General features: G+C 48.2%; 1 protein-coding gene across 2 annotated transcripts; it reads left to right on the top strand.

The window, feature by feature from the left end:
* Positions 1-20,774, top strand: ARID5A (AT-rich interaction domain 5A). 2 transcript variants are annotated; one of them, XM_051975752.1, is made up of 7 exons: positions 1-113; positions 11,237-11,346; positions 12,885-13,005; positions 13,253-13,305; positions 14,208-14,305; positions 16,465-16,618; positions 16,846-20,774. In XM_051975752.1, exons 1-7 carry the CDS (start codon positions 110-112, stop codon positions 18,160-18,162), a joined length of 1,857 nt encoding a protein of 618 aa, XP_051831712.1. In that variant the 5' UTR covers positions 1-109; the 3' UTR covers positions 18,163-20,774. The 2 variants fall into 2 exon arrangements, with proteins under 2 accessions (XP_051831712.1, XP_051831713.1); XM_051975753.1 differs by lacking the exons at positions 12,885-13,005; positions 13,253-13,305.
* Positions 20,775-24,454: the final 3,680 nt, after the last annotated feature.

Genomic DNA, 24,454 nt, shown 5'->3' with positions numbered 1-24,454 from the left:
GAGGGTGACTCGTAGCTGGGTCAGTTGCGCTCCGGAGTTGGTGGGTCACATGGAGATAGAGCGGAGCGGGCACTGAGCTGAGCCGAGAAGAGCCGAACCGACTCCGGCCATGGGTAAGCGGAGCGTTTCCTTTCCCTGAAACCTATCACAACTTCCCGGAGGTGACCACCGAACCCTCTCCGGTCCGGAGCGGGGAAGAGGGAGAAAGTTTTCAGTCGGAAAAGTTGAGTGTAACTGCACTTTTCCTGGGTGTTGGTTCGGGGTGTGGGGAGAGAAGCGGACTTTCGGTGGGGGGGTGGGGGTGGGGGTGGAATGTGCCCCAGCTACCACATGCCGAGTCCTGTTTTCGGAGCCGGGTGGGGTGGGGGGTGGGGTAAGGGGGGGTGAGAGAAGAGACACCCTTTGACCTAGAATCGCGGGTGGTGGGGCTTCTGCCAGCCTAGATTCTGGGCCACTTTCCCTCGGAGCTGGCCCGCAGTTGTTGGTACCCCAAGGGTGCCTGGCCAGGTACTGTGCACAGCACAGTGAGTGAGTGTGTGTGTGTGTGTGTGTGTGTGTGCACGCGTGCGCGCGTGCGTCTGTACGCGAGTGTGTGCTGGTGTGCCCCTCCTTTCAAACAAAAGGAAAAAAAAGAAAAAAATTGGCAGCGAGGGGCTTCCCAGGCATTTGTCTTGAAACTTTTTTTTCTGTCTCTCTACTGAAATTTACCAAGTACTGTACGATTCTGTCATCCCACTTCCTGCTGCGGTTTGAATCTCTAGCTGTTCTCAGCTAATTTGTTGTGACAGCTGTCAGCAACAGTTTCTCTGCCCATTCTACCCCCATCTCGTCTACCCCCCACCTCTTCTTCCCCACCATTTTCTCCCCCCCCCCCGCCGCGTTCCCATCCTCTCCTCTTCTTCCCCCTCTCCCCACCCCCCCACCCTCTTCAACCTTTGACTACTCAAAAATCCCCACCGCTCCCCAGGGCACAAGAAGGGTTAAAGGGACTTCTTGCAGGGCGCACGCACGCATGATGCCGTTTCCACTGCAACGGGTCATTTCCTGAAAGTGACTCTGCGTGTGTTTTTTAAGAACTTGCTCAATGCACTTTGAAGAATCTACTGTGCCTTCCTCGGCCAAGAAGTGTGCTGACCTTTTTGGCAGTCACCATCTTCTCGCTCTCCGTCCCCCTCGCACCCCCCTTTCCCTTTGAAGGCCTGGCCGTCCCCGGAGAGGAGTTAATGTCCTCCTCGTTGCTGGCTTTAACTCTCCCGCATCCCGGGGAGGCTGAGATGCCGACGAGAGCCCGACCCGGGAGCTAGAGGAGGGAGGCAAGGGGTACGGGCTAGAAAAAAGGAACAAAGACACACAGAGAGGATGTTTTGATTCGAGTTTAAGTTCACCTGAGATTGAGCGATCACTGTTACGGAATCTAAATATACTATCTCTGCTGGCAGGGTCCGGAGCTGTAGCGGAGCCAAGTGGCTGGAACGCCAACTCAGCGCCCGCCGCCGCTGGGGGGCTGCAGGGGAGCGAACCCAGTCAGTGCTTTGTCCTTGGGCCGCCCGGCGGACTCCGGCAGGGGAGCGGAGGCAGTGGGCGCAGGGGCCCGGGCCCGGGTCGGCCGGGGAAGGAAGGAGGGTCGCTCTCCTTTCTCCCCCTTTCCTTTCCCCCTCCGCGTCCGGCCAGGCGCCGGGCTGGCACGGGTTTGCGGCAGTTCTTTGTTTTCTTGTCCCGGCGCCAGAGTTTCCCCAGCCGAGAGGAGCCAAAGGGAGGAGGAGAGGGGCGGGTTGGGGGGGGGGGGGAGGCGAGCAGCGGGTGGGGGTGGAAGAAGAAGGGGGGCAGCAGGCGGGCTGAGGGGGTCGTGGCTCGCCAGGCGGCTGCGGAGCCAAAGAACAGGTGCTTCTCTGCCCGGAGACGAAGTCCAACTGGTGGGAACAAAAGCCTTTGTCGCTTGTTTCTGGGCCGCAGGAACGCGGAGGAATGGGGTAGAAGGACGGCTGGGATCGCTTGGGTGGGGTGGAGTTAGGTGCGTGGGAGTGGGGAAGGAGAGACGCAGCCCCAACATTTCCTGGCTCGGGGGCTTCGAGCCCTTCGCCACAGGGCACGCGTTCCACCATCAGGGGCCTCCTGAGAGAGTCGTCACCGTTTCTGTAACAGTGACAGGAGCCCAGGGGGTTTCTTCGTTACCTGTTTTCTCAGATGAGAAACAAGAGGAGTGTCTTACACACTTTAGGAAGCCAGAGGATCCTTGGAAATGGTTATGGACGTGCACCCGGCTTGCATTGGGGACTCGTGCACTTTGAAGGACAGTTGGAGTGGGGGACAGTGACTGTTTAGTTTGTCCCAGCTATAGTGAGAGAGAGGGATTGGGAGAGATTCCCAACAAATGTGAAGTTGTGATTTCCTGATTTGGGTATTCCCTCCATCCTTTCCTTCCCGACTTCCTTAACAACCATGTGGCCACCCTTCCCTGCCTGCCCTCCTCCCCCCACATAAACACACGCAGACACACAAACACAACTTCATGCACATACCCCAGCTTCCTTTCCATTCCTCACTATTCCCCATCAGTCAGCTTTTCCCTTTTTAGGGAGTGTATTTGGCTTCGGGTTGTCTTCCCCCTGAGGCTGCCGGGCACTTTACAGGCTGCCCGGTGCATCGGAGAGAACATTGCATTTGGAGTGAGAGAACCTGCGCTGACATTTCAGATCCCGACTGGCTCCCTCCCTCACTGTGTGAATTTAGACAAAATCACCTCACCTTTTTGGCCCTTGGTTCTCTCTTTCATAAAATCCTAGGGTTGGAGTGGGTGATTTCAAAGGTCTCTTCCAGCTCAATGATTGTGTGATTTCTGGGCTCCTGCGGGGGGTGTTTTAGAGTCCTCTGATACAGTCTCGATATGGGAGACTCAGCTGTGCCCACCGAAGGGTGTGTGGGAGGGGGGTGGGGAGAGGTAGGGGAGGGAGGGCAGGACAGGGAGTGTTGCTGCTAAGAATTAGCATGGCCCTCGGAGCTCTTGCCCAAGAGGCTGTGGTCATGGGGCAGCCCCAGGAAGGGGACTCCTGCAGGCTTGTCAGGGAGCTGCTAGCCTAAAGAATTTCTTTGTTTTAACTGAGAAGCAGGCCAAGAGGAACTAAAATCAACAGCCTCTGGGTGCCTTGGGGAGGGGGGGAGGAGGAGTAAACTGCTGGTATTATTATTGTTATTTATTATCACCATTAATTTGTCATCACTGACTCAGGATTCCTAGGGGCTGACTTTTCAAGAAAGAATGCATCATTTCCTTCCTGTCATCTAAAGGGGAAGAAAAGCTGGGAGGATCCATTAATTACAGATTAATTTATCAGATTATTATCGGCCACTTTAGAAAGCACAGAGTTTGGTCTCAAGTGAATACTACAAGTGTCTTTCATTCTAGATAGGATCCTGACTATTTCAGGGGCTCTTAGATCTAGAGCCAGGAAGGATCTTAAACATCTTCTAATCCAACCTATTATTTTTTTTTGGGGGGGGGGACTGAGCCTGAGGGAGTGATGAAAAAATGGTTGCCCGAGGTTACATAAAAAGTAAATAGAAAAATCTAGATTCATATTTATATATTTTAAATTCAAATCCAGCATTCTTTCCAGTAGTCATCTCAGTCTTAAGACTTGTGCCAGGCATTCAACCACTTTGGGCCTCAGTTTTCTCCTCTATAAAAGGGCAATAATGGCACTGCCTACCTCTTAAGATTCTTGAGTAAATTTCCGTGTAAATCTTAAAAGTGAGATAGAAATATTTAAGTCTCTTTAGGAAAAATTGTCTTGAATACAGTGGAGCATATTAGAGAAGATATAGACCAGGGATCCAGATACCTGGTGCAAATTATGGTTCTTATTCTTTGAGCTTGAGAAGGTCAATGGACATCTATCAGTTTCCTTGGAGAAAATATGAATAATGTGAATATGAAAGTATAAAGTGTTCTCACCTTCCTTCATTCCTAGAATTGCTTCTATCTTTATTTCTGCTTTTGTTCCCTTGTTCACTAATTTCAGTCATGACCTACTCTCTGTGACCCCATTTTGGGTTTTCTTGGCAAAGATACTGGAGTAATTTACCATTTCCTTCTCCAGCTCATTTTACAGATGAGGAAACTGAGGCAAACAGGGTCAAATGACTTGTCCAAAGTCATACAGCTAGCAACTGTCCAGTCAGATTTGAACTCAGGTCTTCCCCACTCAAGCTCTGTACTTTCTCCATTGTAGTACCTAACTTCCTTCAAAAGCTTAACTTATATGCTACCTCCTTCAGGAAGCCTTTCCTTATCCTCCTGGCTTTCTGAAATTATCATGTTATACGTGTATCTGTTTATATGTGTCCCTCCAATAGAATGTAAGCTGCTAGAGATCAGAAACTGTTGCTGTTTTTTCTTTGTACTCGAAAAGTCCAGCTAGCACCATGCCATGCACAAAGTGGGTACCTAGTTGGTGCTTATTTGATTCAGCTGAATTATTAAAATTGAAAATAAGGCTTCTAAGACTGGGAAAAGAAGTTACTGTCTCCTGCTTGGGACATCAAAAATGTCAGAGTTTGAAGGCACCATAGAAACCACATAGTCCAATTCCTCATTTTGCATCAGGAAATTGAGAGTTCAAGTGAATGGTAAAATACAGAATTTTAAGGATCCATGCTTCCTGTCTCATTCAAACTTTGGGGATGCTTTCCAGCTTTCTCATATTTCAACCTTATTTTTAAAGTGTTATCCTACCAGGAGGTTGAGGTTCTAGACTGTATATTGAAACACTCTCACTTTTTCTGCTGTCTGGACCAAGTGTGGTCCTGGACAAAATTAAATAGATGAATAGAGCCCATATTATCCTCATCTTTTGAAATCTCCCCTTCCCACATGATGCATTTCTTCCATGAAGGCTTCCCATTGTTCCTCCTCTCCCTACCATACTCTACCTTCCAGTTGGATTTGATATCTCCCTCCTCAGATTCCTCTTAAACACTTCTTTGGGGGAACTAATCTTTGTAACTTATCACATTCTAATGTGTAATATAGTTATTTATGTATCTTATCTTCCTCCTGACACAGAAAGCTCTCTGAGGGCAAGACTTGTGTTGTATTTTATCTTTGTTTTCCAAATAGCTTTCACAGAACATCATAAATAATAGGTTCCTCACAAATATGTGTTAAATTTAATTCAATGGCTGCCTTTCACATATGTTATGAAGTAATTTTCCCTCCCATTTCTCCTTACCCTTCATCCCGCCCCCACCCCTAGCAAGCTGGTTGGCCCACTGGAGAGAGTGCTGTGCAGGAGTCAGGAGGAGCTGAGACCACATTTTAGCTGTGTGATCCTAGGCAATTCATCGAGTCTTTGTCTACTTTGGTTTACTCAAATGTAAAACAGGAATCACAATAACATCTACTTCCCAGGGTTGTTGTGAGGTTTAAGTGAGATAACACTTCTAAAACATGTAGTACATGTAGCATAGAGCCTGGCACATGGTAGCCATTTAATAAATGTTTATTTCTTTCCTTCTTTCTATCCTGGGCTAAGATCTCGCCCTGGACAGTATCATATTATCCAAACCCCCCTTCTTAGTCTCTCCTCATCCCTCCTCCTTGTCTCCTTCCACCTCCCCCAGTAAAAAAGAAGGCATCTGCCTTGTTTCATTTCTCCCCAGGATCCTGTTCTCTTTTCCAGGGTGATAACTGATATGGGGTAGAGTAATCCATACAGTTCTGTTAAGGTAACTTGCATTTTATCAAGCAACTTCTGGAGAAAAACCCCCTAATGACTCTGTCACTGATAATCACAGCTATCCCCCAAGAGAAAAGTTTATACTCTCACTGCAGATCTTTAAGCAGAAAGTGAAGGAAAGCAATGAGTCGGACCAGGTGACAAGGAATTCTAGGCTGGAGTCTCCAGCTCTGGAAGCATTTGGAAGCTGATGGAAGGTTACTTTGTGGGACCCTTCATTCTCTTTGACTACTTTCTGTCTCTGTCTTGGCCCCCGCCCTCAGACCCTCGGGATTGGCTCATCCCTAGCGGCCCTTTCGCTCCTCTTCCCTGCTGGCTCAGGGAACCCAGAGAATTCAGGAAAAGTTTTCCTGCTTTCAAGGCTGCCCCCCTCAGAATAGCCCGACAGGTACCGGCGGACCACCCTCGGGTGTCGGTGGGTCCGGCCTGCTGACCCTGCTCTCGGACTCCCTCGCTGACCCGTGGCTTGGAGACTGCCCTTGTGAAGCCTGCTAGGCCTGGGGGCTGCCGGGGCTGAGCTGACGTGTGTGGAGAGTGAGGAGTAGGATTGAGGCTGTGGACCCTGTCAGTGACCACTCTGGACAAATGTGGGGGAGGAGGCCAGATTCTTGGAACCGCTGCATGGTGGGTGAGGGTAGCAGGGGGTTATTATTACTCCGGGAGGAATTTAGCCTCTGTCTGTTCTCACTGAAGGCTTTACATTCTTTGCATGAATGTGACTGTGTGGTAGTGTATGTGTGCGTGGTGGGGGAAGGGAGGAAAGGGGAGAGGAGCCCTGGGGAGGGTGGAAGGAAATTAGATCCAGGGGAAGAGCAGGTAGTGATGAGAAGTATTTTGATATCCCTTGTAACTCCTGTCAAGTGAGGGTCCTGAGCTCTTCCTACCTTTCCACCAATGTCTGCGAAGGTCATAGCTGGAAAGTCAAAGGAGGAGGTTTCTGGCAGTTGCAACCCTTTGTGGGCCAGACTAGTTTTACTGTCCTTTATAGCTCTTCCTAGAGTGGCTTAGAGAGTGTGTATGGCATGAGATTTCTGCTGGGGGGGTCCCTACCCCCACCCCCATGTGCACATGGGCTCGCACACTTACACAGTGTCCTTGGGTGGAATATGTTACTGAAACGGACCTCTTTAGGACTTTGGTCTTAGAATCTTGGAATCCAGTCCCTCAAGGCTTAGCCTCAGAGAATCAGAGACACAAATCCTTTCCTGGAAAGCACCCTGCATTAGCTTAACCTGTAAAATGGGGAGATCAGAATAGGTGTCCTCCAGGATCCCATCTGGCTTTCAGTCTTTGATCTTGCCATCGCTGTGCCTTAAGTAAATTCAGCAAAGTGGTATAGATTATTCACTGGAACTTTGGAAGAGGAGAGATCTGGGTACTTGGTCCAGAATTCAGACTTTCTTTGGGCTTTATTTAACTTTAGATTCCCATCTTATCCGAATACTAATTTGCTCTACTTAGAGTAGGTCCTTAATAAATGTTTAATTAAGTAGATGCTTAACAAATTGTATTATATTCTAATTTCTCTGTGCCTTAGTTCCCTACCTGGAAAAGAAGGGAACTCTGGAGATTTTTGGAACCATATCTGACATGATTGTAAATTATTTTTTATACAACTCAGTATTTATTAAATAAGACACTGTACTAGGTGGTCAAGATTATAAAGACAGAACAAAACAAAATAAAAGTCCTTGTTCTTAAGGATGCTATGGTCTAGATCATTATTATCATTGTCTTTGTTCTCAGGATCTTAAAATGCAATGATCTAAAGTGCATAGCTCTAGGCAGAGCAAGGCTTTTTCTCCCCCATCACAGATGAGGAAATTGAGACACTAAAAGTAAGAAGCTGGTGTCTAATGTCACAAAGCATCAAATCAGTGGCTGAGAAAAGAAGCAGTAACTGTACCCAGGAGAGAATTCTTTTCCTTCTCTAACTCTGGGTGGTGCTGGGGGATAGGTTTCTCTAAGCTTTGGAGAGTTGGCTCTGCTTCCAAACTTTAGGGACGATCTGCTTCCTAATCTAAGGCTGAAGGTGAAATGGAAGTCAGGGAATGATGGGAGGAAAATGAGGAAAGAGTTCAGACACAAAATCAGTAGCAATAGAATGTCAGAGCTGAACAGCACCTGGAAAAGAAAGAAGTTCTTAAAAATTAAGAATTGCCTCAAACTAGAAGAGGCTGCCTTGGAGAGGGGCTGATGGTAATGACTTCCCTATCACTGGAAGTCTTCAAGCAGAAGATGGATGAACACTTATTGGAGACGCTGTGGAGGGCATTTCTCTTCTGGCTATGAACTGTGCTAGTTGACTTTTAAAGTCCCCCTGGAGATTTTTACAGATGAAGAAACTGAGGCTCAAGAGGTCCAGTGATTATATAATATCACATGACTAGTGAGTTGTAGAACTACACCTTTTACCCAGAGTTACTGATGCCCAATTTACACATTAGCCCCACATGACTGGGCTAGCTCCAGGGAGAAGTAAATCAGTAATGGAGAAAAAGCAATGCATCCTTCACCCTGGGTAGGAGAGTATGATCAGGGTGTTAGATATTATTTTTGGCCCTACAGCCTGGAATTAAAGGAAGATTTTTCTGAATCCTCTTCATCCAGCAGCTAAGATTATATCCTTGTAGACTAGTGAACTCACGCCTGGGTGACTTGAATTCTGCAGGCCTGTGTTGTTCTCTAACTGGACAGATGAGTAGATTCATAGAATGTAGGATATCCTAACTGAAGGATATTTAAAGATCTATTCCAACTTCTTGGTTTTACACATGCAGAAAACAAGGCCAAGAGAGATGAAGTAGTTTGGCTAATTAGTGATAGTACCTTTAAGGAATACAGTGAGCCATATCACACCCATGGTAACAGGTGGGAGAAGCTAGAGGATAAAAATCCCACGTTAGCTCAGGAATGGCTACATGGGGGAAAAGTGGCAGGGGACATCATGGGTGTGGGGAGAAGCAGAGGCAAAGGAGCAGCCAAGCCAGCGAGAGGTCGCCTGGAAGGTCCCACAAGTCCACCAGTAAGTATGCGCGAGACCCAGAGCTTCAGAGTCTTTCCTGCTTCACTTCACAAGGAGACACTGAGAAAGGAACAAAAATGTGGCAAGGTTGAAAGTACTTCCAAGTTCAGAAATCAGAAGCTAGAGTGTGGTGCTTGATTCCCCATGAACATTAACTGGGCAGGCAAAAAGGTTGGTCTTCCATGGCTCAGGACCTCAGTTTTCCATTCCCCTTGAGCCTCTGTACACATTTCCTCTCCAAGTTTATTTTGGCATTTCCTCTAGATTTTGTGAATGTGATTTTTAAAATAGTAATAGCAATTATAGTTACAGTAATAATATGAAAAATTATGGGCTGAGAGAGGAGGTTCTTTCTTCAAAAGTTCCACTGTCCCATGAATCTGAGTGCGTGTCCAATGTTCTCATCACATGGTGAGATTCTAAAGGATTCACCTCTTATCCAGGGTCGAATGGTGCAGAACAAGTTCAGGAAATTTCACAGCGGTCAGGAGATTAAGTGGCAAAAATTTCCAAACTGGAATAATTTAGGGATATAAGTGACAGAAAGGTCTGATGGAGAGAAGGGAGAGAAGATCTGGATAGAGCAGGGGGTAGAAGCACTAGATTTGGAGTCAGAAAGCCCTGAATTCAAATATGATCTCAGAAATTTAAATAGTTGTGTGATCCTGGGCTCAGTTTCCTCATCTATAAAACAGGGATAATAATTACACTTATGTCATAGAGCTAGTTAAGGGTCAAATGAAACAATATTTGTATAGTGTTTTGTAAACATATAAATGCTGTTATTACTATCTGCTATCAACTGACTGTGTGACCTTGGACAAATCACCTGTTTATGGCAGAAGTTATATTTTTGCAGTGGTAGCATTCTTGCATTTGTGCAATTCTTGGCCTAAACCAATTTTTCAGACCTCTGTTTATTCACCTGTGAAATGGGGTTAATAATACCATGTTTATCTATCTCACAGGCTTACTGAAGGCCCAATGTGGTAGGAGATGTGGCAAAGCTTTGAAAAGGATGATTGTACTCTCCAAATCTGCTCAGTGTTGCTGCTCAGTGAAACTATGGACAGAGTGCTGGAACTAGAATTAGGAAGAACCCAAGTTCAAATAAGGCCTCAGATGCTTTCTAGCTATTTGACTCTGAGTAAGGCACTGGGCCTCCGTCTGCTTCAGTTCTCTCACCTGTAAAATGGGGATAATAATAGCACCTGCGTCCCAGGGTTGTGAGATTCAAATGAGGTATTTGTAAAGTGCCAAAGAAATGTTTGCTATGGTGATGATGATAATGTGTCATTTTCACAGTGCCTTTCAAATATCTCATTTGTGTCTCCTGAAAAAAACTGGAAGGGCAAGTACTCCAGATGCTGGTGGTCCCATTTTATGGATGAGAAACTGAGGGTCTGAGAACGTCAATTCTTGCTTAGGGCCACATAACTCATGACTGTCAGAGGTGGCATTTGAAGCCAGACCTTCTGAAGTCCAGCATGCGAGGCAAGAGGCCACGCTTTGTGGGCCCAGGGCCGGACATTTCTGGGGTTCAGGTCTGCGCCACTGGCCTTTGGTTCCTGTTCTGAGCCCCTCATGCCCTCAGGGCTGGGCAGAGATGCCAAAATTAGGATTTCTCCCCATTCTGCTTCCCAGCCCCTCATCACTGATGCTCTGATTTGGGGGTGGTTTGGGGTTCCAGTCCTTTGACTCGCTGCCGTTCTGTCAAACTAGAACAGCGGGCCAGCTGTTCCTATACTTAGCGCTCTGCTCGCCACCTCCTGCCTTTGGGGAGCCGGCCCCTCACCTGGGGCGCACTGCCTTCTCACCTCTCCCCAACCCTTCAGCGGGCCGCTCCTGCGCCGTCTCCTGCCCCGCGTCCCCGGCCCACCAGCCCTCAGTACTGATTACTGGCTGCACTCATTGGCAGGCTTTGTTTTCGCTTGTGTCCGCGGAAGTGGCTGGCCAGCCTCCCCCTTGCTTGTCTTTCCCTGCCAGCAGAGCCTAAGCTCCCGGAGGGCAGGGGCCTTTAGGGTTTGTCTTTCTCTCCGCAGCTTTGCACAGTCACTTAGCCAGTGTTGGTTGAATGTAATTGAATTCTGGTCACAGTAATTGGGGAAAGGAGGCGCAGGAGGGAGACAGATGGGGGACTTAAGGCTGGGACCGTTTCCGTTGGTTTGCAGATGCAGAGAAGGAATGAGAGACCTGGAGGGCGCGGTGAGCTGGGCTGGGCTGGACAAAGTCATTCTGTGAATGTCCGCCTGGGCAGCGAGGTCTCAGCTCCTGGAGAGCAGGCGGTAGGGAAGGGGATGAGTTAGAAAGGCCCCGCCGCGCCAGGCCGGGCCTAATCCCGGCGTCAGGGAGAGCAGGATGGCGTGGGGGGCAGCCAGCTTCCTCCCGGCCCCTGCCTTTTCTCGGAGAGCCCCTGGGGACTCCACCTTCTCTCCATCCCCGCCTCACGCTCCTCTGTCTCGGCTTCTCCTTGCAGCGCCTCCTCTCAAAGGGAAGAGAAAGCGGTCGGAGGGCAGCGAGCCCACGGAGCAGCCGGCGTCCCCGAAGGCTGACAGTGAGGAGAGCCAGGGCTCCACAGAGCCTGTGGTAAGTCGGGGAGTTAGTCATGGGGAAGGGGCCATGGAGCACGGTTGGCAGACTTCTCTCTGGGCCCCTCTGCCCTGTTTCTTTTACTCCTGCACTGGAACCTCCACAGCCCACACTCTTGCAGCCCCCTCAGATCCAGCCTTTGGTCCTTGTGGACCTTTCATTTCCTAATTCCCATCCCCTGCTTCCCAAATGGTCTGGTAAACTCGGAGAGTCCCACAGAGGAAAAAAAGGAAACCCAAGGGGAGCTCTTCTACTTCTGTGACAGCCCTGGGCGAGGGCGGAAGGATCGGCCCAGTCTTGATGCTCTCTTGGAGAAGGAGGAACAGCTGGGGGGAGAAGCAGGCTCTCTCGGCGGACCTCGGCCTGCCGTGCTGCGGCCCAGGGACCTCTCTGGAGGATGGCTTCTATCCATCTGGCCCTTTCTGCCTGCTGCTCTAATTTCTCCCTGTGGGATCACCAGGATCTCCCAAGACCCCATTGGAGGAGGCATTTGCCCCTAAGCAGAAGGGCACGTACCCAGGGCCCCTCTGAAGCTGGTTCTGCATCTGAGCCTTGGAATGGAATGGCCGGCTCCCCCCCTTTCTGGCTTTGGTCAGGGCCCTGACTGCTCCACAGCCAGGCAGAATCAGGGCAATGATGAACAACCTCAGCAGAAATATCTCCTGGGGAAAGGAAACTGAAAGTCCTGCAAGTCGGATAGAAACGTGTCAGCGGAAACCCAGAAATGAAGTTTTTCTCCAGGAAGCCACCGGGCTGGCCACAGCCGAGGCTCACCCATCCAGGCTGTAGGAAGGACCGGGTACAGGAGCGACAGAAGCATGCTGTTGTCTGGATCCCCACCGGGCCTGGGCCCCGCACTGATGGTCCTTCCCATCCTCTCCTCATCAGTGACCCTACAAGGGAAGAAGGCAGCTCAGGCTCCCAGCAGCAAACACGAGCCTCCCGGGGGTCTCACCGGCACGGATGCTCCAAAGAAGTTCCAAAGACATCTGTTTTAGTCTTATACCATGACCCCTCTTTCGTAGGCAGTGGGGATCCCCACGGGGTTGCCCTCAGCTAGAGTGGGATGCTTTCTTCCTTGCTTGGACCTTGCCACAGGTCAGCCTCTCCACACGAGGCTTTCAGAGATGTCCCTGTTGGGATTTCTTCCACACCGTGGTGATATCAAAGTGCTTGGTTCTTGGTGCTTGATTCCCGGCCTTCCCACTCCAGAAATGGGAATCTTAGCAAAGCACCCCCTTTTTTTCTCTCACTATGTTCCCAAATACAGGGAGAGAGTCTGCTGAAGGCTTCCTCCATTGAGTAGGTCTCTGGAGGCCCCAAACTCTTTTGTCCGTTTATCTCCCTGCCCAGAGATAGAGGGAACTAGCAGCGTCTCACCTGAGACCAGGAACAGAAAGAACACGTTACAAATCCATCTCTTCTCCCTTGTGCACCCTCCATCCCCCATGATCTACTGAACCTGGGGCTCTGCCTGGCAGGCTTCCATTGGAGGACAAGTCACCCCATCCCGACACCTCCTGTTCTTTCTCCAGGAGTCCCCAGAAGCAGGCGGGGAGCGGGAGCAGGAGCAGGCCTTCCTGGTCAGCCTCTACAAGTTCATGAAGGAGCGACACACGCCCATCGAGAGGGTGCCCCACCTTGGCTTCAAGCAGAGTGCGTCCCTGGGCCAGAAAGGGAGGGCGGGGAGCAGTGGGCACATCCCTGGGGTGGGGGAGCTCCTGGGCACAGCTCAAAGCCTGGGCACCCACAAGTCCTGAGCTGGGTAGGGACTGGCTCGAAACTGGGTCGATTTGCTGGCTCCCAGATCTGCTCTTGGGGGTGATGGGAAAGGGCCGAAGAATACCCCTTCTTCCCCTAGCAAGACTCTGACCCCTTGGGCATATCCCTCTGTTCTGTCCAGTTAACCTGTGGAAGATCTACAAGGCTGTGGAGAAACTTGGAGCCTATGAGTTGGTAAGGAAGGAGCCTTTCTGGGTGGGTCTCCTTGCAGGTCTTTCCATCCCATTCCCTGAAAACACATTAGAGCTTGTTTGGGGGGGAGGGAAGGAGGATGTAGAACCTGCTTCTAGCTTTGCTTTCCAACCAGATCTTTCCAGTACAATCACACTGGACTTCTCTGCTGGAACTCAGGAGTGGGAAGAAAGGAGGGGCTAGGGAGGGGAACATTTGCCTCTCTTTCCTGGGGAGTGGGAAGGCCAAATCAGTCACCTCCATTTTTACCCAGGATTGAGGGGTGGAGGGGAAAAGAGGCAGTCTTCAGCAGGAAGGTTCTTAGAACCCAAATCCTTGCTCTCTTCATCCTGAGGGGCCTGAGGCATGCTGGGTGGGCAACAGCTTGACTTATCCACTGACACTTTGCTGGCCAAAGCAGCTTTTTCCTCCATTCCCCCATCTGTTCCTCTTCTCCCCATGCCCAAGAAAGTTGCTTGTGTCAGCATTGCAGTTGGCTCCTTTGAGGGGGGAGCATGGACTGGCTAGAGCCACAGCTAACCCTCTTCTGCTGGAGAAATAGGCTGCAATTTCAGCAGTTTTTCCATTAAAACTGAGAATGTACAAAATCCATCCTGCCTTTGACCTGTGCTTGGACAGGCAGAGAAGAGCCAGTTGGTGCAATAAGCACTTTGTCGACAGCCTGGGCCCTCTCTGTGGTCCTGTTTCACAGTCACTCTATTCCTGACTCCATGGATGGAGGGAGATGGAAGAAGGTGTATGATTGTTTGCACACCCCAAAAGGGCACTAAGTTCAAAAAGATCAACCACAAAGCTCGAACCAGTTCTTGTCCACCAACGGAGCAGAACCCCCCCCCCATTACTGTCTTCTATGGGTCCCCTTCACTCCCTTCCCCTTGTTTCAGGTGACTGGGCGCCGCCTCTGGAAGAATGTCTATGATGAACTGGGCGGAAGCCCCGGCAGTACCAGCGCAGCGACTTGTACCCGTCGGCACTATGAGAGGTACCCACAGCCACACTGGCACCCTGGGAATAACTCAGCTGCAGCCCCTCCCCTGCTGCTCTGTGGGCTGGGGAACTTGTCACTCAGGAGTAGCAGAGACTCTGAACTTAGGGATGCTCACAGAAGGGCCCTTGCTATCACCCTCATGAGAGGGCAAAGGAATTGTTAGAGAAGCATGAGGAACAGTACTTAGTTTTTAGCACACGTACTCTAGTTTGGATGGTGTTCCATCGAAGCCCCTTAGACAGCCAGTTCACTTCAGCAGGCATTCATGAAGCACCCCTGGGGACACAGCGCTCAGCCAGCGGCTTCCAGGGATCCATGAGAAATAGAAGACACAACCCCTGCCCCCCATCAGTCAAACAGAGCAATCCCCTAGAATGCCTCGAACTCACTGTGTTAGAGTAGCTGTGCTAGGTAATGGGGGATGCCTGCTTCTAAGAGTTTATATTATACACAGCACTTTATTGTTAGCAAGCATTTTCCTCTTCCCGCGTGAGAGTACTTTAACAGTCCTCTGAGGCGAGCTGTGCTACTGTCTCCATTCACTCTGTCCCTGTCAAACTGGCCCGCTCGCCCATACTGCCCTTCAGCAGTGTGTCCCTCACTGCTGTCCCTCAGCATGTGTGTGTGTCTAGAATGTGCCCCCTCCTCCCATGCACCTCGTGGGATGCTCCGCTCCTTTCCACATTAGCTCAGGTACCAGCTCCTGCACATGACACCTCCTGATCCCCACCAGGGGTTAGCAGTTGTCTCTACCAAGTCATTACCCTCTGTGTTGGCGAAGGAAATACCCGCTGCAACAAAAATCACGGATCCCTGGAATATCGAAGCCTCTGTGCCGTGTTCTTACCACCCACACTGAGCTGCCCTTGGGGCTTACAGTCAGGTGAAGGGGCTGAGACACAAAGGTCTATTTCTACACCTGTGAGTCAGTATGAAGCTTTATGCTAGACATTAGGAACACCCATTGTCCTGCTCCCAAAGCGGTGTGTGCAATCTAATGAAAGGAAGAACAGGTATGAGGGGGATGCAGAAATTAGAGTGCAATGAAACACCTGAGGAAGAAGTGATTATTTCTACCCATAGGGTCAGGGAAGAGTCCAAGGAAGAGGTGAATTACTTGGACTTTGAAGGAAGTGATGGTCTGCTGGATTCGATAATTTTTAGTTCTTTCCAGTACTCCAAACCTGATATATTAGATTCATATGGAATTGGTGAGGTTGTTAGGGAGGAGAGGATGGGGAGGGAGAAATTGAACAGTGAAAAAGACAATATTCATTTAAGTGTCAAATAGAGGCAGAAAATCCTCAGGAGCTCGGAGGAGAGAGAAACAACTCTGAATCAGCGAGGTAGCATAGTAGATGAGAATGCTGGACCTGGATTAAGAACTGGAGCTTATTTTTTTTTCCCAAATTTATTTTGTTTGAAGAAGCAGAATAAGGAAAAAGGAAAACAGAATAGCAGCTATACAAAACAAAACAAAACAAAAGAACATTAATATGTATCCAGCAGAGCATCAGGGAGGATTCAAAATATATAACAACAAATACCAATTTAAGAAAGTATATGTTAATAGAAGAAATTATATTCATATCTTTACTTCTTGTAAATTGTTCTTTTGTTCTCTGCTGTACACCTTTTTTTACTTTATTTTTTTTCCCTCTTTCATCCTTACCACCTCTCCCAAGCAGGCTATAATTAAGAAAAGACATATTTATATATACTTATATATACATATACATACATCCACACACATAGGCATCCTCATCTGAGTTCAAGAACTCTGGGCAAATCACTTGACTGCTATCTGCCTCAGTTTCCTTATCTGTAAAATGGGAATAATAAAGGCACCTACTTGCCAAAGTGGTGAGAGAATTCAATGAGATACCTGTCAGATGTTTTGCAAATCTTAAGGTGCTCTGTAAATGCTAGCTGTCTTTGCAATGCGCTGAGGCAGAGGAGGCTTCATGGAAGAGGCAGGCCCCATGCTCCCTGAAGGAGCTTCTAATTCCATCAGAAAATAAGACTTAGAGACGAGATGATCCCTGAGGGAGTTTCTAAGTAAGGGGGCCCTGCAGTCGGAGCTCGGGCAGGGTGGGGTTGACTCAGGCTGTTCGGCAGCACGTTCCCATTGCCACATTTCCCCCCCACCCTAGGCTGGTCCTTCCCTACGTTCGGCACTTGAAGGGAGAAGATGACAAGCCGCTGCCCCCCACCAAACCTCGGAAACAGTACAAGGTCTCCAAGGAGCCCAAGGGGGACGAGGCTGTGGCGGAGAAGCCAAAGCGAGCCAAGGAGGAGAGGGGCCAGGTGAGCCTTTGCCGAGCCCTGCTTTGATGCTCACCTTTCCCTCCGTGTGCGCCGCTTCCTGGCCCCAGACCGGGGCACTTTCTCCCTTGCCTTGAGCCACGGGAGAGAGGCCCAGCGCCCACAGGCTCTGCCCTCCCCATGCAGGGGCGCTGCCTCCTGCCACCACCATCTTTGGGGGGGCGTGGGACTCTTCTCCAACCCTAATCTCTGGTTTGTTTTGGTTCCAGATCATAGGGGATAAAACAAAACCGGAAACCACCTCTTCAGCTCGCCTTCCCGGCCAGGAGGAGGCTGAGAGCAGCGCCAGGCCCTCTGGTCCTTCCCTGGGGATGGCCGCTCTGCCCTTCCCAGGAGGACCGGAGGCCGCTGGGGGCTGTGCCGAGGCGTACAAACGCCTTCTCTCCAGCTTCTACTGCAAAGGGACCCACGGCATCATGTCCCCTTTGGCCAAGAAGAAGCTCCTGGCCCAGGTGAGCAAGGCCGAGGCCCTGCAGTGCCATGATGAGGCCTGCGACCACCGGCTGAGCGCTTCCGAAGTGGGTCCCACACGACCCTCGGTCATCTACCCGACAGAAGGGCCAAAGAGCCCAGGCCTTCCAGAGGAGAACCCCCGGGAACCGCCCTGCCTGCTCCACCGGCTGGCCAGCCCCGAAGAACCCCGGAAAACCGCTCACAGTCCCAAGGAGGACGTTCAGCCGGGGGGCGGTGACAGGGGCCCGGCCCAGCCCCATCTCTCCACCCCCATCTTCACCGGCTGCTTCCATGCTTACCCTGCAGAAGTGCTGAAACCAGTGAGCCGGCATCCACATGACTTCTTTCCCAGTTCTAAGGAGGAGGCCGAAGCCGGCTCTCCCTTCAGGCCCCCGGGGAAAGACGGGGGGAAGCTCGAGGGCCAGCCGCAGCTCTTGTGGGGTGGGGATGCCAGTCACCCCTCTGCATTCCACAAAGGCGGGGCAGGGAAGAACAGCCCTTACCCCAGGCCCAAAGCCTGCTGGGTGCCCCCCATGGCTAAAGCCACTCCCAAGGGGCCTTCCACACCCCCCACTTTTCCCAGCAGCCCAAGCCCTGGGGCCAGCTCCGGCTCCCGCAGCAAGCGGAGCTTAGAGGAAGAAAGCTTTGCTCTCGGCAAAAAGCTGAGGGCTGTGTCTCCCTTCCTCAAGGAGGCAGAGCCCAAAGACTCTGGAGTGAAGCCCCCTGGGCACAACCTGGGCTTCCCACACCTGCTGGGCCCAGCCCTTGGGCCTCCACCCCAGGAGGCCTACAAGGGGACCATGGTGCGTTTCCCCCTCAACTTCGCCAATATGTCTGACCCCCTGAAAGGCCAAGCCTCCCTCCCCTTTAGTCCTCTGGTGATCCCCGCTTTCCCTGCCCACTTCCTCACCACCTCGAGCCCGTCCCCCATGGCAGCGGGCCTGGTGCACTACCCTCCCACATCCTTCGATGGGTCTCTCCGCCACAGACTCTACCCGGTCTCCACTTGGCACATGCAGCCCACATACCCGGCCCCTCACCTCTCTTCCTTCCACCTCAACACCAAGCTGTAGGCAGGGCCTCGTGCATGAGCGGCCCTCCCGGTTCCTTCCTCTCCGTACCGATGAGCATTAGAGCACTCCCAGGTGTAGGCAGGGCCTCTGGCTTCCTAGGCCGGGCAGCTGTGCCGCACTTCACTCCGAAAATGTCTCTCCACCCCGTGTTAAGTCTGTATATGAGGTGGATTGTCTAACAAAAAAGCAAAAAGTGGGTTATTCTCTCTGAGAGGACTCGTGAGGCCGAGGGCCCTGAACCAGAGACCAGGAACTGCAAAACTGGCTGGGCTGGGCTGGGCCCGCACCCGGGTGTGGGCCGGGCATCGAGCCCCTCCTGCACCAGAGGGACAAGAGAAACCATGCGTTTGAGCTTATCATGACCGTCGTGACTCATCTAAGGCACTGAACAAGGAGGGTCTGAGACTGGAATCCCACTGGCATGAGGGGGCATTGGCTTGAACCATCTGGATTAAAACAATATAAAAACCCAATAAAGACACCTCTGCTTGCTCTCAATTTCCATGGAGCCAGGGACTGTGTACTTTGGGGGTGGTTTCTTGTAGAGTCGGTCAAGGGAACCAGGGGGTGGGACGCACTTGGTGCTTCCTGTCACTTTGGAAAGTTTCTGCCTCTCTAACCCGAACTACTCTGGCCTAACCTTCGGGGTAGTAGGGGAAGCTGGCTCCCCTCCCCGGGGTCAGTGGGCAGGCAACTTACCCCTGGGCTGGTGCTGGGGCACTCCCGAGCCAGCGGCCATGGGTACTTTGGATCAGGAATAGAGCAGAGTTAGTCTGCCCTGGATACTAGAGCAGTGATTTATGGGCTCTTCAGCAAGTTTATAGAAGCAGAGTGGTCGGGCACAGAAAAACCCCTTGAAGGAAGTAAAAAAGCATCGTACAAATGTCAGCTGTTATCATCCTCCCTTGTGTCTTAGCCAGGCTGAATCTCCCATGCTGTCCTAGTGGAAATAGGGGGAGGCAGTTTTGGAACTGCTTGAGTACAGAACCTGGAAATCAAGATTGTTGAATCTTGAATCCCAGCTGTGTGACTTTGAGCAAATTCCTTTTCTTCTCCCATCTTGTTTATCTCTAAAATGAAAAGGTTGGACTGGATCCCTAAAGTCTCCAACAACCTAGGAAAATCTCTAAGGCTGGACCCAGAGCGTAAAGAGAGATCGGTGTGAAACTGGGGAGAGGTTTCTAGTGGAATGGTCTGCCATGGCCTTATTCTATTCAGCATTTTTTAAAATCAGTGACTTGAATGAATTCAGAGATAGAATGTTTATCAAATGTGCAAGAGGCATGATAGTTAAAATGTTTGATAGTAAGGTCAAGATCGAAATATGAAATTTAAGGACAGTTTGTGTGAAAAGGATTTGGGAATTTAAATGAAATCAAAAATACTTGTATAATCCTGAACTGTATTACTGCAATCATAATCCCTCAACACTGAAAGGAACCTCAGAGTTTCATCAAGCCCAAACCATATGTGAATGGGAATCCTATCTACATTTTTCTTGGCAAGATGCTTCCGAAGACCTTGAGGGAGCATCATGGTGTGTAGTAAATTGTGTTGTTCAGTTGTTTTTCAGTCATGTCCAACTTCATGATTTCATTTGGGGTTTTCTTGGTAAAGGTACTACAATGGTTTGCTATTCAGCTCATTTTACAAATGAGGAAAATGAGGCAAACAGAGCTAAGTGGCTTGTCTAAGGTCACACAGTAACTGAGGTCGAATTTGAACACGAGAGAGTCTTCCTGACCCTAGGCCCATTGCTATATTCTTTACACCACCTCCCTGAAGGAGCTACATAGACTCAAGTCCCCTCTTACTACTTTCAATGAATGTGACCTTGGACAAGCTGCTTTACTCCTCTGGTCCTGTTTCCTCTGTGAAGCGAGGAGAGAAGTTGGACTGGATATCCTCAAAGGTCCCTTCTAGCTCTCAATCTTTGTCCTACTGAAGCTCCATCATCAAAAACTACCTCCCAAGGGATCCCATTCCACTTTCAGACAGCTCTAATCTTTAGATCTATTTCATCTTTTTGAACCAAAATCTATCTCTCTTTAACTTCTGCCCATTGCTCCTGGTTCTGCCCTATTGGCCCAAGTAACAGTCTCTTTGCATGACCGGCCCTTCCAAGACTTGCCAGCTGTCTTAAGCCTCTACAGTGTTCTTGCAATTTAAGAAGCCTCAGTTCCTTCAATGAATCCTCAGAAACAAATGGTTTTAGTCCCTTTGCTGTCTTTGTTGCCCTCCTCTGTTTACACTCTGGTTTATCAATGTCCTTCACCTGATGTTGCCAGACAAACAGAGTCTAGTGGGTTAAGAACTTCCACCAATCTGGGAACTCTGTTAGTGAAACATTAAATTATTTTGGCTGTCATGTCATATTCTTAGCCAGTGGTATTCTGAAGCCAGTTTGTACTGGTTTAAGAGAGCTGATTTTTCCATTTTCAGTGTTAAAGTTGCAGTTAAAATTTTCAGCTTGATTTATTGTTTGTTGATCGTCTACACTTAAGAAAATGAGGAAGATGTTAATAATGCAGATTAAACTTAAAAGTGTGTTATGTGTATGGAGTTTTCTTCCCTGAGAGCTGGTTATTAAACATTTACATATCCCGTCTTAATTCATGGCACTTGCAGTTTACTGAATCCAATGTCTTTTACACACACCATTGTTAAGTCATAATTCCTTCACATCATTTGTATGAATGTGGTTGACTTTGCATTTATTTCCTTTATATTTCATCTTACTGCACAGTCTGTTGTTCTAATGTGGTCTTAGGCTTCATAATTAAAAAAAGAATGTCCACAACAAGGAAGAGTTACAGACTCACTGTCTTTTCCCCAGGTCAGACTGTATCTAGGGTCCAGACTTCAGTTGGAGTCATAATTTTAGGAAAGATGTTAATAACTTAGAAGAAGGTGAGCCAGATGGTGAAGGAGCTCAATATCATGCCCTGGATGATCAACCAGATGAAGGCATTGGGGATGGGGGATGGCAAAGGTTTGGGGGTGTTCAGGTTTATATGGGTATGTAAGTGATGGGATAAAGAGAAGACTTGCTCTGCCTGGCTCTGGAGAGTAGAATGAAGACCAAATGGACAGAAATGAGAGATTTTGGCTAGAGAGAAAAATTCCTAATGATTAGAGTTCAAAAGTTAAAGAGTTGCCTGGGAAACTCCCTGTAATTGGAGAGAGGTTTGATTGGCCCCTTTTAGGGGAGTAGGGAGTATGAGAATGAACTGCTGCTTAAAAGGGAGTAATATTGTGCACATTACTCTTCTGGTTATGAAGACAGTGCTTTGAAAACCACAAAGTTCCATAGAAAAGTAAGTTGCTATTATTGTTCACATATGGTTTGGACTAAATCAGTATTTCTCAACTGCTTGTCTACAAAGTAACCACTAATCTAGGGCTAATGCTTGCTTCTGTGAGATGTTCAACACCTTAGAACTTTCTTACAAGCCATTGCCCCCTTCCCCCAATTCATAGGATTTAGAGAAGAGGGTCTTAAAGATCATATAGTAATTCTTCCACTGCTTCCTTCTTCCTGGTTCACACTTGGTGAGTTGATGAGAATTTTGGGGGGTAACACAGTCTTAGGTAGAAATTTTGCTAATTGCCAGCCTGAAGTGGAGTTTTGATTGGGAAAGGTGGCTTTAAATAACCCTAAAGACCTTTTCAATTTTGGGACTCCATTATTTGTTCAACTTCAACCACCTCTGGTCCTGTTCACTTTCCAGTTGTCCCCAACTCAAATCACAAAAATCCTTCTTAAATGATTAATGCCCAACTCTCCCAACTCATACCCATCACCCAAAAGCCCACTCTGTTGGTGGTTTTTCATATCTCTTCTTTGGGGTGTTTCTCCAATTTAAAATTTCTCCACTTACAAAAGGGATGTCCATGAACTTAAAACAAATTTTTATAATATTCAAGATAATTGGTTCTCTTTCTTCCTCATGTATTTTATTCTATTCATATTCTAAACATTTAAAAATATTATTCTGAGAAAGAGGTCTACAGGTTTCACAGGACTGTGAAAAGGGTCCTATGACACAAAAAAATTTAGGGATCTCTGAACTAAATGAGCTCAAAGTTCCCTTCTCACTTTTAACATCCTCTAAGACCATAAACTCTGAGGAGAATTAAAGAACTGATTCTCTTTTGAGAAACATCTTTTTTTCCAACACACACACACACACACACACACACACACACTCCACAACATTTACATAGTAGCTTTTCTCAGAAGGGAAGGACATTGCTTCATTGTTCTGCTCTTTCAGCATTTTCCTGGAAAGGCTGAATTACTATTATCCCAACGAGGCTCGATTCAGATGTGAGACAGAAGGCACTGGTGCTCTACTCTCTGAATGGCTCAGCCTGATTATTTCCTTTCCCAGAATGGTAAGAGGCAGCCATTGATCTCCACTCCTTACAATGTTTCAGCCCCTTGACTGAAATGTTACCATTGGGAGAGGTCATTGTTCCTCAATCTCTTGAATTGTTTTCAGCAAAATAAATATCAAAAGCCTAAAGACTTCAGGGTTTTTTCTGTGTTTAAGTTTCTGTCAGTCCTCCCAATAAAAAGAATTTATTACATACTTACTATATGTCAGGCCAAAGTACTTTAGATTCAAAGGAAAAAAATATAGTCCCTACTCTCTTACATTCTAATGGGGCTTGACCCTGTGCCTCTGACAATCCAACCTTGAAGGAGTTTCCAGTCTTGATGGGTAAGCCTGGATAAAATCCCATTAAATGTAACCTATACCACCTCATAGTAATACAGACATGGAAAAGTTAGTAATATCCAGGCAACTAGAAAGGTCCCAAATGTTAGTCCTTGTGTTTATCTTCTGTTAACTGCTGTCTTTTAGAACAGCGAGGCAGAAGATAAATGCATATACCTTAACCTTAGTCAGACCCTCAGTCAAAAGCAGATGTCCATGATTAGTGCTATGCCAGTCTCAGGCACTTGCTTTGTGATTTTGGGCAAGTCACTTCGCCCTGTCTGCCTCAGTTTCCTTATCTATAAAATGAGCTGGAGAGGAAATAGCAAACTACTTCAGTGTCTTTGCCAAGAAAACCCCAGATGGGGTCATAAAGAGTTGGACATGACCATAACTGACAGAACCACCACCACCTCCATTTGTACTGGTCTTTACATGTAAAACTCTGGCTTCACAAATGCAATTCAATTTCACGCTTTTATTAAACACCTACTGTTTGCCACATACTGTACTGACACGGGATGCAGAAAAACTTAATCAGTCCCTGCCCTCACAAATTGTCACTTTTCAGAGATGTAACACAAATAAATGCAAGTGAAAGCAAAGTAATTTTGAGAAGAACAGGGTTGGGAAATGCCTTGTATAGAAGATAGTAGTTAAAACGAGATTTGATAGAAACTGGGAATTGCAAGATGCAAAGGTGAAGGAGAACATTCCAGTCAGTGGTGTCCAGCAGACACAAAGGCATCAAAATGAAAGGTGGAATGTCATGTATGGGGAACCGCAAAGAAGCCATTTTGACTAGAATGTAAAACACATGAAGGTGTGCAATGCAAAATCAGCCTGAAGGTTGGAGTGAGATTGTGAAGAATTTTCATTTTAGCCCAGAGTTAATTGAAACTTTTCAAAGAAGGGAGTGACATGATCAAATCTGTCTTTCAGGGAAATCAATTTGGTGAATTTTTAAAGGATAGATTTGAGAGAAGAGGCTGGTTGTAGGGAAACCAATCATTGCAATAGTCCAAATAAGAAGTGATGGGGCTTGAACTAAAGGTGTGTGAATAGAGAAAAGCAGATAGGATGCTATAGAAATGTTAGTTATCATCATCATTATCATCGTCATCAATGCTTTATTTCATTAAAAAGAGATATAGCATTCAGAACATTGCAAAGTAATGGTTGCACCATACTCAAATTTCATCAAGAGTATGGTTTGTAACATTTCTGAATGTCACATTTAGAAAGCAAGAGTATAGCCAGAAGAAGGCCATGGGGCAGTGAGAAAACTCATTCAAGGTTTAATTGAATGTACTGGGGACATCCAGCCTGGAGAAAAGGAGACTTGGTAGTATGGGAGTGGAAGGAAAAGGAAAGAACTCTGGGAGAGAGAACACACATCCTATTTATCTGGGGTTGACATGAGGACAAATGATTAAATTTGTTCCACCTGTGCCCAAAGGGCAGCACTAGGGATAATGGTGAAATTGATAGAGAGAAAAATTAAGGCTTCATTTAAGAAGATCCTATAATATTTAGAGCTATTAGAATGTAGAATTGGCTACCTGGAA

Source organism: Antechinus flavipes, chromosome 2, assembly GCF_016432865.1.
Source record: "Antechinus flavipes isolate AdamAnt ecotype Samford, QLD, Australia chromosome 2, AdamAnt_v2, whole genome shotgun sequence".
Classification (NCBI taxonomy): domain Eukaryota; kingdom Metazoa; phylum Chordata; class Mammalia; order Dasyuromorphia; family Dasyuridae; genus Antechinus; species Antechinus flavipes.
This window is presented reverse-complemented; position numbering and strand designations above follow the sequence as displayed.

Excerpts from the sequence above, each read along its gene's own strand:
- ARID5A (XM_051975752.1), top strand. Across the intron at positions 13,006-13,252 it reads CCACCTTGGCTTCAAGCAGA|TTAACCTGTGGAAGATCTAC; the intron begins GTGCGTCCCTGG and ends TGTTCTGTCCAG. Across the intron at positions 16,619-16,845 it reads CCAAGGAGGAGAGGGGCCAG|ATCATAGGGGATAAAACAAA; the intron begins GTGAGCCTTTGC and ends TTTTGGTTCCAG.